Genomic DNA, 13,809 nt, shown 5'->3' with positions numbered 1-13,809 from the left:
TTATTGAATTCTGGCATTAAACTGAAACGTTCCCATTTCAGACGACAAGCTACGCTTGGCTACTATCTTGTTCTGCAATTCACTTGCCTAGTAACCATAGTAACGGTGCTCACGCGTTCGCGCTTTCTGCTATGACGTGGAGTGCGGGATGCACTCAACGTTGCATGAATTTTTAATTAGCCTGCATTAGTAACAGTTAATTTTGTTATGGTATGAACTTAATACTAGTAAATACAAAAAATATATAATACCTTTGTAACGAAATCCAAGACTTTGTATACCAAATACAAGGCTTTTAAGGCCTTAATTTGAGATTATTTTTCAATGCTTTTAAGATCCTGCGGGTACCCTATTTAATGTGTCTTGTCCCCTCACAATGACAGTAAATTAATTATTAGGCTACATTACATCAGTCACGTCACATAGTGGTCTATTTTCAGTTAAAAATGGCGAAAATAGACAAAAGTTTATTAATTTGCCTGCTTATTTTTGTGATTCGTTTAACATTTATGACCTAAAAAAACTGTCAAATAGCAAATGTTTAGTTTAGCAACTTACATCTTATCTCGCACTTGACCGACTGTAAACTGAAGCGCGTCGAGTCGCTCTGCTAAAATTCGCGCTGTGAACATAAAGCCCGCCTACTTTGATTTGATTGGTCATCTCAAATATTCAGACATTGACGAGCAGTGACAGACCAATGAGGCTCAGATGAACACACACACACACACACACACACACACACACGCTCGGCGCCGCTGCGGAAGAACGCGCTGATAACAAGACTGAAGCGGACACGAAGGCTTATCACATATTTAAAGATGGAAAGGGAGAAAACAGGACAGAGTAACACGGCGAATATCACTCATATATATATTTTTGACGACGTAGTTAAGGCGGCAGGCGTGTGTTGCTTAGGCGGCCGCCTTAGTTTCAAAGTGCTGCGGGAAACCCTGCTTAGAAAAAGACTTTTGACTTGTTTGGGCTGATTCCAGAACTTTGTGGAGGAGACAGAGCCTCCAGTACACATGACAGTCCCTCATGACAAAACTGCTTAATCAGGAGTAGCTCTCAATACTAGTAGAAACAGATCACAATTTTGTAAGTGGCTTGTGGAACACCCACAATACATATGCAAATGTTCCCAAAAAGGAGGTTTTCCACTTCGCATCATTTTGACCAACTAAGAATGATTTTTGAACACTTACAGTCTTATTACTGATCTGACTGTTTATGGCCTCAAAACTTGAATTCTCCAGGAGCTTCACGGTTTATTCTGCTGTCTTCTAGTTATGACAGCACTGCAATGACTCTTTACTACCACTAGACGTCAACCTATAAAGTAAACAACCATTGTTGCTCTGTTATTGTGCCGTTAAATCAAACTAAGCAATGCTCAGCACGTTAGTTTGGAGAATGTAAGACGCAAACTGAGAATTATTAATAATACATGGTCAATTACCTATAACCTCGATGTTTCCTACGGAAGCCCCTTTAAAACGACTCTATTTCGAAAATAAACGGATCTCTTTGTTGTTCTGATTGTTACGACCACGTAAGTAATCTGCGACGGTTGCTTATTGCACTTCCATGTCTAATAAATATGTATTCCTTTTTACTGTGAAATTTCCAATATCTGCCATTAAACAAGCTAATATTTAGAGGGAAATTATGCACCCAGCTATTGAATCAGAACTTGAGGAAAATTCCAAGCCTTAATCCTCGATTATTTGTGTTAAAATATGACAACAGTATATGACGAGCGTTGTGTTTTGCAGTGTTCAGTCGCAGTAATACTTGTTTACTGCCACCTACTGGCTTGGGATATATATATATATATATATATATATATATACACACACACACACACACACACACACACACACACTAATAATACCTGGGGTATAATACATACATAACTAATTGCAGATCACCACTCTTTTACAAAAAAAAAAAAAAACCTTTGGGGTTACAGCGAGGCACTTACAATGGAAGTGAATGGGGCCAGTTTTGGATGGTTTAAAGTTAGAAAATGTGAAGCTTATAATTATATAAAAGCACTTTCATTAATTCTTATTCTTCTGATAAGCTGTGTATTATTTGAGGGGTAGGGTATATTCAAACCTTCAGGACAAAAATGTCCCCATTGAAACCAATTAAAACTGTAATATTTGATCTCAGTGCCAGTAAATCATAAACTCATGAATTTTATATTATGCTTTCATTCCAAAGCGTTGGCTTCTAATTTTTTTTTAAATTTTATATAGGCCTATATATATTAGGGATGCACCGAAATGAAAATTCTGGGCCGAAACCGAAACCGAAAATCCAGGATGCACTTGGCCGAAAACCGAAACCAAAATTTTTACCTATTTAAAAAAAAAAAAAAATGTTGTGTATAATTGTATTAATTTGATACTTTTTCATTAATTTCATGAATTTAATTAATCTGAATTGAAAAACTACAAACCAATAAAATAAATCACACTTTTATTGAAAGTAGCACAACAAAATTGGACAAAAAATATATTAAAACTATATTAAATATTATTCTTCTTTCAGTTCTGTAAAAATCTAATTTTACAGATTTTATTAACAATTATCCAAATAATGTAAAGTTTTAGAAAACTATTATATGCACAACAACAGTCAAGTAATGAACTTAGCTAGCATCTTTCAAAAAGTTTAAATATGCAACAGTAATTTTAATTAAAACAACAGGCAGAACACAGAATGGCCTCTATTCCACTGATCTATATATAACTATAATATATAATTATATATATAGATCAGTGCTCTATTCTGTTTATGTAAACCTATGTACGCTAAGTGAAAATGATTGTGCAAAACAGCAGTAATTGAACTAAATCCAACCTCAACTGTAAACGACAGATGTATCCTCAAGTGAAGAACGATCGTGTAATGTAATTGCTATACACATCATATTGGACCGCTTTCTATTTAACTACAAGTGACAGGTTTCTCTTCAAGAACAAAAGTTGCTAAACTTTCTGACAGTCTCTCCTTTCAGAAAGCTCATCAAGAACATGAGATGCTGCACTGAACAGTCTCTCACTCTCTGTGCTGGTGCTTGGGCATATAAATACCTGTGCGCAATCCGCGCAAGCAAAGGAAAGCGGTGTTTGTTTATGCGCCCGTAGTCAAGGGGATTGTCGCTTCTGGCATAGTTCAGATAAATACGTCTCAAGTTGTGGTGTAGCTGCGCTAGTTGTGACATTTTTCTGTTGTGACAAACACTGCAGATCGCAATTTGACGTCCTTATCAGAAACTTTGAAGAATTTCCACACCGCTGACATGATCGCCTTTGTTTGGTAGCGCCGTTGTGGAATTATCTAACAGCTGTGATAAGGGCTACATCGATCCAGATTGAAATCTGAGCACTGAGGGGCGGAGCGAGGAGGTATATATTTTCGGCTCATATTTTCGGCCTTTTTTCTCTTTCGGCCGAAAACCGAAAGTGCCGAAAGTGCCATTTTCGGCCGAAAATTTTCGGCGGCCGAAATTTCGGTGCATCCCTAATATATATATTCCACCAGATGACGCCATTGTCTCGTGTTTAGTCTATGGAGCAAACATACTTTTTACCTATTTTCTGTTTGCTGTATTATATAGCACTGCAGCTAAAATTGTGTGGGTGTGTTGGTATGGATGTCAGACTGTGCTTTGTATGTGCATATTGAGAAATGTGTGTGTGTGTGTGTAAAAAAAAAACAACAACAGTGACAGTATGTAAACAAACTGGCATTTAAAGGGTTAAAATCCTGAAAATTAATGAGTATTCTGAAGTTATGATCAGGACTGATGTTTGTTAAAAAAAAAAAAAGCTAAGTCAGAGAAAGTGGGAAATAATATTAATACAAAATTTTTATGGCAGTTTTTTGACAGACATTTTGTCCTCTAAGGTATGAGAAAACTAAAACAACTAATAAACCAATTAAAAAATGAATCCCAAATATATATTCTCATAGACATTTTATTTACAAAGCTGGTTTGTAGAGGTGCCAATAAAGAATAGGCACATACACCCACACAAAATACATTTCAGATCCAAGTTTTGAATGCATGACAAGTTCAAACTTGATAAAAAAAAAAAGGAAGCTTGGATGACATGGATGGACAAAACTGTTCCAAATAAAACATGAAGATATAAAGCTAAGCGGTTTCAACACCGAAACATTTTTCCTGAGAATACAGCTTTTTCTTGTATTCCGCTTACTGAAGTCAGAAGTCTGAGAAGGAACATGACTGCTAAAACACATTAAACCAATTTCGCATGAACTACTAAAGGTGAAAATGTAGAGATGCTCACAAGGCAATTCAACTGAGTGTAAAATTAGCAATAGAATTGATTCTAGACGAAGGGGAAAAAAATAAATGCAGGATCCCTGTCCTTTAGTTCCATGTCAGATCAATAAACAACAGACAGATATAATGTCCTATGCTAGATCAAAGATTAGGGAAATTTGCCATTAAAATAATCTAAAAAAATGAACACAGGCAAAGGAACACTTAATGACTCACTTTAAATACATGTGAAACAGAGACAATATTAAGAAAGGTGAGGCCTTGCAGTGCCTACTTAAAAACTACTTTCAGTATACATAGTACACAAGTGAAAACTTCCTGTTATTGTAACATGATGTGTGCTAGTGCTGTATGACATCCAACACAATATACCCGAGGCTGTTACAATGGTGGCTTGTTAAACAATACCTGCAACATCAGAACAAAGTTTTTTCCTTTTTTGACAACAGAAGTAAAATACAAGAAAATTGAGGGGGCAAAACCAGTTAAATCAAGTACAATTTGATGAAAAAAATCATATTTACAACAAAAAAAAAAAGTGAGAAAAAGTTAAGACACTTAATTTGCAAATAAAACATTTTAATTTAAAATGCTGTAGACTAAAAGAAGTCATGAAGTCTTTTCTAATCCTTAATGGCAGTGGGTTTGTTTGGGGCAGAGGGCACAGGCCTGTAAGTGAAGGGATGTAGACCACTCAATGTCTAACTGTCGATCATCTCGGAGAGTTCTAAAAGGAGGTCGTCCTCTCCCTTGGCCGGGTCCAATTCCAAATCATCCTCCAGCCGATCGCCGGTAAATTCATCTAACAGGTCTTCAAAGTCGTCCAATGATGAACTGCTAACGACAACAGCAGCGGGAGTACGAGCAGCTGTACTGGACCGCCGAGAAAGCTGCAAACTTGGTGTTCTGATCACAGGGCTATGGGGAAAACAATCCAAGGATAAAAATAGGATGAGAAGTGACCTCACAAAGCAAAATATTTGAGACTGGTTGGGCACTTTCACTCTGTTCATCAATCTTTAATATCTCCTGCCTCCAGAAACATGTAAAGGACACAGGATATTTCTCATGTTATATACCTTTTAGGGACAGCAACGGTCTCAGAAGCTGTTGACGTGGTACTGCTGGGCTCAAGCGTAGGCACCATTTTAACATCCTCAGTGTTGGAGGGCACCTGCTGAGTGTCAGACTGAACGTCCATCACAGGGATAGGGGAAGCCAACTGAAAGAGGATCCAAAAGTCTTACAACTCTATTCTATTTTGATCAGTAATGACACCTAACTATTATGAGAAAAAATAAACTCACCTTTATCCACTTGTTGGGAATTTCCAATAATGAAGGCATTTGATAAGCAGTGTTATGTGGTTTCACTTCAGCAACAGCAGAGTGATGAACCTTAGAAGCTTTCCTCTTCAGTTCAGGCTGAGATGCTGGCTTCATCACTGATGGCTTCACATTCACCTTAGGCTTCACTGAAATGGAGACAGAAAACAATTATATGCATTTACAAGTTAAATAGAAGTAGAGTAGAATACAACTGTAAATTCAGATATGGTTAATACCTTTGGTCTCTACCATTTCAATGGTTCCCTCAGTTAGCTGGACATGTATCATTGCAGGGGTTGAGGGAATCAGTGTGTTTGAAGATGGAGTACTCTCACCAGATTGCTTAGGGGAGCTCTGCTGGGGCACTACAGCAGCAGGGACCAGAGGGGTCTGGGGTTTGAGGGTAATGCGGTGACCCACTGAGGTCTGAGGCTGGGTGGAGGGTTCAGAGGCTGGTGGTGAGGCAGCAGGTCCTGCTTCTTTTTGGACGGTGGAAGTGCCTCGCTCCTGCTGCTGCTGCTTGCGGAGTCTCTTCTCTCGCATGATCTCCTCAAACGTCTTCACTTTAACGGTCTCGCCGGTGTTGTCCCCTTTTCCATTTGCCTGGAACAACTTGATAAGAGAAACAGATTTACAATTAACAACCCGTCATTATCCGAAAACAACAATATTCTCTTAAGAGTGTTTCACATATCTTGCGTCTCCATCGACACCTTTTCAAGGAATATTCCTGTGAAGCTCAATAGACAGTATTTTGAGGCATAATGTTGATTACCATCAAGTAGTATTTCGCCTACATGTCAACTGATAGTGGATTTCTGCCGATTCCGATTTATTGGCCGATAGTTTTTAAAATGTATTTATAGAATGTAAAAAAAATGATGTCTTACCATTAAAATTAATATTGTGCAACCATAATACAAATAATACCCAGAAAAAAGACATTAAAACCGATATATAGATCTCTCTCTCTACTTTCAACACATCCCTCCTTTTCTAAAAAAAAAATATATATATATATATATATATATATATATATATATATATATATATATATATATATATATATATATATATATATATTTTTTTTTTTAATTGCAGGTAGTTTGGCCATCTGGTAAGGATGCCCCCTGGCCGCCTCCCTAGGGAGGTGTTTCAGGCACGTCCAGCTGGGAGGAGGCCTCGGGGAAGACCCAGGATTAGGTGGAGAGATTACATCTCCACACTGGCCTGGGAACGCCTCGGGGTCCCCCAGTCAGTGCTGGTTAATGTGGCTCGGGATAGGGAAGTTTGGGGCCCCCAGCTGGAGCAGCTGCCCCCGCGACCCAACTTCGGATAAGCGGTTGAAGATGGATAGATGGATGAGTGTTGCAATGTTTTCCAAATTTTAGATTCTCACATTTGTATTGGCGCTCCCCCTTCAACAAATATGGTCCCCATGGGAGTGTGCTCAGGAGATTAATTTGCTTCAATGCTTGACCTGTTAGTGATTTGTCTTGATTAGATGGTAATATACCTTATTCGCTTGTATTTATTGTATTACGCTGGCTTTGTCGGAATAACAGGAAGACAGTCCCCTAATTTCTTATGTCTCAAACGTTATCAATTTTATTCATGTAATGTTTGTGGAATTAATGACACTAATAAAAAAAATGAAGGATTATGGACTTTCTAATGAGTAAAAGAGCAAGTGTAAGTATTTTACAAGAAACACACTTAACTGATGTGGAGCATCACAAACTTAGATCAGGATGGGTTGGCCAAGTTTACTTTGTTTCTTACAACTCTCGACAAAGAGATGTGTTTGTATTAATCGGTTTATCCAGATGGACGTTATATAATTGTGAATGGAGAAATTGGAACAAGAAACCTAACCTTTGTAAATATATATGCTCCATATAAGGATAGCCCATAGTTTTTTCATAATATTTTGGCTGAGATACAAAAATTCCCTGAATCTGTTTTGATAACTGGAGGGGATTTTGATACAGTTTTAAATTCTCTGCTAGACCAATCTTATATATCTGGTTTAAGCAATCTCAGTCCTCCCATATTATTTTATCATACATGGAGTTAGGCCTCTCTAATATTAGGCGTTTATCCAATCCCACCGAAAAATACATACAGAAGAAAAGCCACAATTCCACATTTGGTTGCAACTTGTCTTACCTCTGTAGCAGGTTCCAGTTTCTTGTAAGACGCATCTAGTTTTGTCTGACTCACATTGTTTGCAGCTGCTGTAAAAAAGACAACTACATAAACACACACTTCAAGGCACGAAGCAATTCTTTAACCATTTTCTAAAAGTACAGTTTCAATCAAGAGAAATGCATGTCTTTGACTTACGTGAGGATTTGTTAATGCGCAGAATGCGCCCCTTTGGAGCTCCACTAGGCTCACTAGAGGTTGTGGCCCTGTCGTTTGTCGTCTCTTTAAGTTGTGCCTGCATTCGTGCAGCCTTCTCCCTGCGTATTTCCTCTAGTGTCTTCACTCTCACCTCCCCAGCAGCGACTGCGGCCTTGACTGCAGCTCCCACAGTGGAAGGGCCCTCATTTTGCTCTGGGCTTCTGGCAGCAGCATTTACTTCCTGGGCTTTTTTCTCCTGAAGTTTTTTCTTTTTGTGAAGGATTTCAGAGAAAGTCTTAACTTGATGTCCACCAGCAGTTTTTTTGGAAGGGCTCGACTCCTTTGATGGGACTTCTTTGACAACACGCACTACTTTACTCGCTTTGTCGGTTCTGGCAGCTTTCTCTTGCCGAATCTCCTTGAGGGATTTTATACTAATGTTGCCAGATGACTTTGGCTCCATATCATTAGTAGCGAGGTCAGTAGTCAATCCAAGTCTTTCACGCACTGGTTTCTGAGCTGTGAAAAGAGAAGCGCAAGCACATACACAAAAATAGTTAATAAATAATAAAAAAAATAAAAATGTGTTGCTAGCACAATAAGAAGGTCTCTTACTATTCTGTGGAGGCATGTCTGCATGCTCTGCGGAGGATTCAACAACTCCACAAAGACATTCAGCAAGGCTTCGTTTCAAAGGTATTTCTCCTTCCATAGGAATATCTTGACAAAGTATCAAAGACAAAGTCATGCAGGAGCATGTAAAAAGGTGACACCTCTCAAACTTATAAATGTAAATTAAATTTACCTCCTCCAAAAATTCTTTTCCCAAGTCTCTCTGTAATTTTTCTCTTTCCAATTTCATTCACAGAAGAATCTGAAACAAAGATTTTAAAAGGGTTTTAGAATGAATAGATGGCTCAATAGTATTAAAAGTAGTTCTCATCGTAGATGGGTCAATAACTGAAAACTACTTGGGAGTATGTACCAATCTTGGCATTGTTAATTTCCAGCCACGAGAACGATTGAATGTTTTCCGTCTCAATAGCAGTTCCATTGCTTTGATCAGCACCTTGCAATGTGGACTGTCCTATAAAGAAAATGAAGGAACAGTAAAAGAATTGTTCACATTAAAATGTCCGAACTAGGCTTGCCACTTTATACGGTGTTACTGGTTATACTTGGTACATAAAAAGACACCGGTGCAAATTTTTATATAGGAAAACATTATGAAAGAAAACTTAATGACAACAGTTCCTATATTAATAGCCAAATGAATAGAATTGCCTACATAAAGTCGTTTGGGTTTGCAACACATAAATAAACCTAGATGAACGCACTGAAAGCCAGATGTTCTTGATCTAGGATCAAAATTACTGTGATCCACAATTTAATCTGATTGCACTTAATTTTTTTCAGCTTCATTTTCATTTAGTTAAAATAAATAAAATTCAAAGATTGATATCAACCCCGCGACCTTGTACACAGGATAAGCGGTTGACGATGGATGGATGGATGGATGGATGGATGGATTGATATCAAGCTGCCTTGAAAATCACACCATAGCACCGAGTGTAAAACCAACAGTATTAACGGAATAACCGGTTTTGTATGCAGATACCACACCAGTATGAAAATTAGGACATTGTGGCAAGTCTATTCTGAACAAAAGATTACACAAAAAACAAAAGATCGTTGAGGGTTAATTTACCAGTCATATTTAGATTGGACAAAAGTGCTTTCCTCAATCTGATCTCCTCTAGGATTCCAAAGTTCAGAGAATCATCTATGTGACAAACCAATGATTACATAAAGCTTTTATCATTACATAACAGAAAACATCAGAGTAAGAACATTGAAATAGTTTTTTACTTGTGATCAGTTTCCTGGGTGAGCCTCCAAGAGATTTATCTCCTTCCTCTGAGAACTGGTCTGCAAATATAAAAGCACCAGAACAGTGAGGTATTTCTAGAGGAAACATGACATGAAATGTGACATGTCACAGAAATCGGTTCTTACCATCTTCATCATCATCATCATCCACAGGGTTGATGACCACTGGTGGATGTGTAGGGCTGGGCACATTTTCTTGGGTCTCATTTCTAATGACTCCTCTAAGCTGTGGATTGGTTGGGGGTGCAAAGGGTGAAGGGAGTTGGATGGCTTGGTCCTCGTGTGGTACATCTTTTTCCTTCCAGACTACTTGCCCTGTAAGGCGATGACAAATAAAAGTTACGTTTTTAAGATTAAGTTTGCTTATGAAAACCAGTATGCTTCAACAAACAATACTGTACAGGTGATGCGATACCTTCATCTGGAGGGAAACATTTCCCATCAATGCTGCGTGACTTCACATGATGGAAAGCACAGTGAGGTTTCTGGCAACCTTCTGGCTGGTTCTCCCAATAGCATGGGATATCCTTGCGGTTTTTCTATAAACGAAGTAGCAAAGTGTATCATTGCTAATATCCCATTTAAGTCAAAGAAACAAAATGATCTCAGGTGTTTTGGCCATGAGCCACAACCTTTATTTCCATGTGGCGAAACATGCAGATTTTGCGGAAGCACGTCTGCTCTTGCCATAGGGTGCAGACAGTCTCGCTACCGATGGCAGCCTCGCAGTGACGAAAAGGGCAGCTGTCACCCTTAAATCGAAAAAAGCAAGAGTGACCACTTTCAATTTACAAAATCAACATTTGTTGAAAATTCAATTTTGAAACATGAAAAACCCACTTTTGAGCAAACAAACATATATGACTATGCTGATGTAGTCTATGAGTTAATCACAGAGAAAGCTCTGACCAAAATCCAGCATAAAGACCAATTTATACTTTTGCTCGAACGTACGCCTTAGGCTACTATGAGTACCTTTGGCAGTTATGGCATAGGATGACGTGCACCTCTTTAAAAATGTAACAATGCATCGCGTTGACGCGGACTACAACAGCTAGTCCCATTTGTAACCAGAGACCCTCTCCAGGAAGAACTGAGGCAGCGTCACATTTCCTCCTAGATAATTTTAAGATCTATGCATTATATCACATTGTATTTGACCAAGGGACTTTGATTTGGACAAGGGACTTTTGATTTTGTATTTTTTAAATCAAGAGCATCTGCTGTTTTATATGGTTTATGTTTCATGAAATTACAAGCAAAAGCGACAAAAAGACACTGATGCGAACATTTACAACTTTTGCTTATTTCCTCTGGGCTATTATTTGGTATGTGAGTGCCATAACATTTGTTCAGTACAGTCTCTCCCTACACGCATACTACGCAGTCTGCGTAGGGCACCAACTCCCTAGGGGGGGCACCATCTTACTTAAGAAGGGCACTAGAAAGACCACCGGCTACCCTTACTCGCACGTTATACGTTATTCAAGGACCCGAAAGCAGTTGCATAATACAGACGATTGCTTCACGCTCATATCACGCGAACTCTGCATAGGGCATCAGTTTGGCCAGTAGAGTATTTGTTGCACTATTTGAGAACTTTGTGATCTGTATTATGTTTTCACTGTATGTTCAACAGTGGTGTAGAGCCAATTAAAATATTCTATATGCTATGAAAGTGGAAAACTTCTAATTTGACATTTGTTGTCACGGAAACGCAGAACGGTCCACCGCCGCCACCCCACCTACAACAACTGGAAAGGGCCCCTCTGCGGAACAGGGAACACATGGGCCCACAGGTACTTCCCTGCCTAAGGCGTAGATTTGACGCAGAAGTATAAATCGGCCTTAAGCCACTCTATTCTTGTGACCAATGTTTTACCAAATCAACAGTGTCTCTAGACTTCAATTTACCTTACTACACTTTGAGTAGTAGTAGAAATAGCAGTCATTTCCTTGCATGGTCATACTGGCACAAGTCTGTACTCTTCAAGGTCAGGAGCTCTTCAGCGATGCTGGGATCTTGGGGGATGCCTGCGACAGGCTTCACGTGAATCTCCCTATTTAGAGTGTTACAAGCCTATTCATGCTCCTGTTGATCCGCTCATATTTTCTCACAACATTTAGTCCTGAATGATGCCAAATGGCAGCCGATATAATAATACTGAAGAGAGAAAGCACTGCAAGAACTTCGTTCACCTGCTGTGGCTGAGATGTTTCCTGGTGATCTCAAGCACTTCTTGAAGCGTCACTCCGCACTATGTGGATCCTGAAGGAATACTTGACTGATGAGTAAAGACTGAACAGGTTGAGAGAGGCAAATTTTGCCTCTCTTAGAGACCTGTTCCCATTAAACTGCTTTGTTAAAATTGGTTGATGGTAGAAAACGTCCTTTTTACTGATTCCAGTATATTTTCCTCCAATAATGTTGAAAATTCAAAGTGGGTTGGCGAGTTAAAAAAAAACTAAACAGAACTGCAAGCTAGATGTTGTCAAAAAGGAGAGCCAAGGGACTGCCTTTCTTGAAGGTGATGGAAAGAAAAAAGGGATATCTTCTACATCTCCTGATGCTGGATGGGAAATTTAATTGGGGTGAACAGGAACTTTGAGGGGAGAAAAACTCCCAATGAGGGATTAAAAAGAGCAATCAATGGAGAGTATAAAAAAAAAAAAAAAATGCAGCAATCTTCAGCGAAGCTAATGCAGTCAAAGTATCCAGTTCCTCTGGATGAAGAACATGTTCTGGCATAACCTAAATGTAAAAACAAAAGAGACAAAAACACTCCCCATGTGCTGAACAAATAGTTATTTGAATATGAACTGGGATCCAATGTATATTGTTATATGAACAATATTGTTATTGGAGACAGCACAAGTTTTTAAACTTACAGTACATTTAAAAAAGTAAAATATGGATATTCATGCAAAAGGACAAATAATTAGGACGACAGTTTCGCAGTTTAAAACCTGAAAATATTATTTTGGCAACAGGTGATTTTTTTCGACCATGGCAATGAGGAATTTCTTATTGGTTACGTTTTAAAATGGTTGTTGTCTGAATAGATATTTCGCCGATTTTGTGTCCGCAACTGTAAATATACAGAGCAGACACCGGTGAAGTTCACATCATTCGTAAATCCGTCTGTAAATCCTAAATAATCAGAAGGCCACATTTTTAAAAATAAGTCACAATCAAATGACCAATAAACCAAAAAGTTAATAAATACGTTTACAATCACAAACAGATAATACTTCAAATTTGTAAAAATGTGTAACGAACTGACTACGCTCATTAAAGATTATATCAACTATTTAAAATTGTCTAAAGTTGGATGCTTTCAACAAATCTAGCAGTCTTGATGTTAGGCCTATATTTTTTGACCGATAATTATATATTTGTACTAACTGTTAGTAACAAAATCAATTTCAAATCAGAAACACACCTTCTAAATAATGTATACAGAATGTAATATTAACAACTCAATATTCTACCGCGTATCGAATAGCATGTTGCCAACGTCTTTACTGCAGCACGATTATTACTATTTTTCCCAATAAAATAAGTAATTAAGTAAATATTTCAATCAGATCAAATAAAGCGTTTACAATTACCAGTTTATACCGATTGCAATTAACAATATTCGGTTTGATGCGCATGAAGAGCGGTCGACGGTCTTCGTCCCTCACTGCTTCACTGGCGAACAAGATGGCAGCCTGACTCTGTCCAGGAAGGAAAGCGGATTACGGTGACACCGCCATTATAGGTGAATGACAACAAGCGTTTGAAATGGGTACTGCAGTCCAAATTCTAAATGTTTGAGAGTTATCCGCCCCAGTCTTGAAGCTCATGCGGGTTGCCAGGTTGAGGAATCGCAACAGGAACTAGTGAAACTGAAAATGTCAAGCAACGAGCTTGAC

The 13,809-nt window shown here is 38.4% G+C and overlaps 1 protein-coding gene across 2 annotated transcripts; it reads right to left on the bottom strand.

Annotated features, from left to right (window-relative positions):
- Positions 1–3,986: 3,986 nt before the first annotated feature.
- LOC127632920 (zinc finger CCCH domain-containing protein 11A-like) lies at positions 3,987–13,646 on the bottom strand. 2 transcript variants are annotated; one of them, XM_052111757.1, is made up of 17 exons: positions 13,504–13,633; positions 12,091–12,643; positions 11,806–11,951; positions 10,524–10,643; positions 10,307–10,430; positions 10,018–10,206; positions 9,871–9,930; positions 9,710–9,784; positions 8,987–9,088; positions 8,807–8,875; positions 8,617–8,721; positions 8,002–8,520; positions 7,825–7,892; positions 5,892–6,267; positions 5,635–5,801; positions 5,407–5,549; positions 3,987–5,245 (listed from the first exon to the last, which is right to left on the bottom strand). In XM_052111757.1, the coding sequence occupies exons 3-17, from the start codon at positions 11,857–11,859 to the stop codon at positions 5,029–5,031; spliced, it is 2,388 nt and encodes a 795-aa protein (XP_051967717.1). In that variant the 5' UTR covers positions 11,860–11,951; positions 12,091–12,643; positions 13,504–13,633; the 3' UTR covers positions 3,987–5,028. The 2 variants fall into 2 exon arrangements, with proteins under 2 accessions (XP_051967717.1, XP_051967718.1); XM_052111758.1 differs by having other exon boundaries at positions 7,825–7,889; positions 12,091–13,646.
- Positions 13,647–13,809: the final 163 nt, after the last annotated feature.

The sequence above is a fragment of the Xyrauchen texanus genome, chromosome 39 (assembly GCF_025860055.1).
Source record: "Xyrauchen texanus isolate HMW12.3.18 chromosome 39, RBS_HiC_50CHRs, whole genome shotgun sequence".
Classification (NCBI taxonomy): Eukaryota; Metazoa; Chordata; class Actinopteri; order Cypriniformes; family Catostomidae; genus Xyrauchen; species Xyrauchen texanus.
Note: the sequence above shows the minus strand (reverse complement) of the source record. Positions and strands in the feature narration are given on the sequence as shown.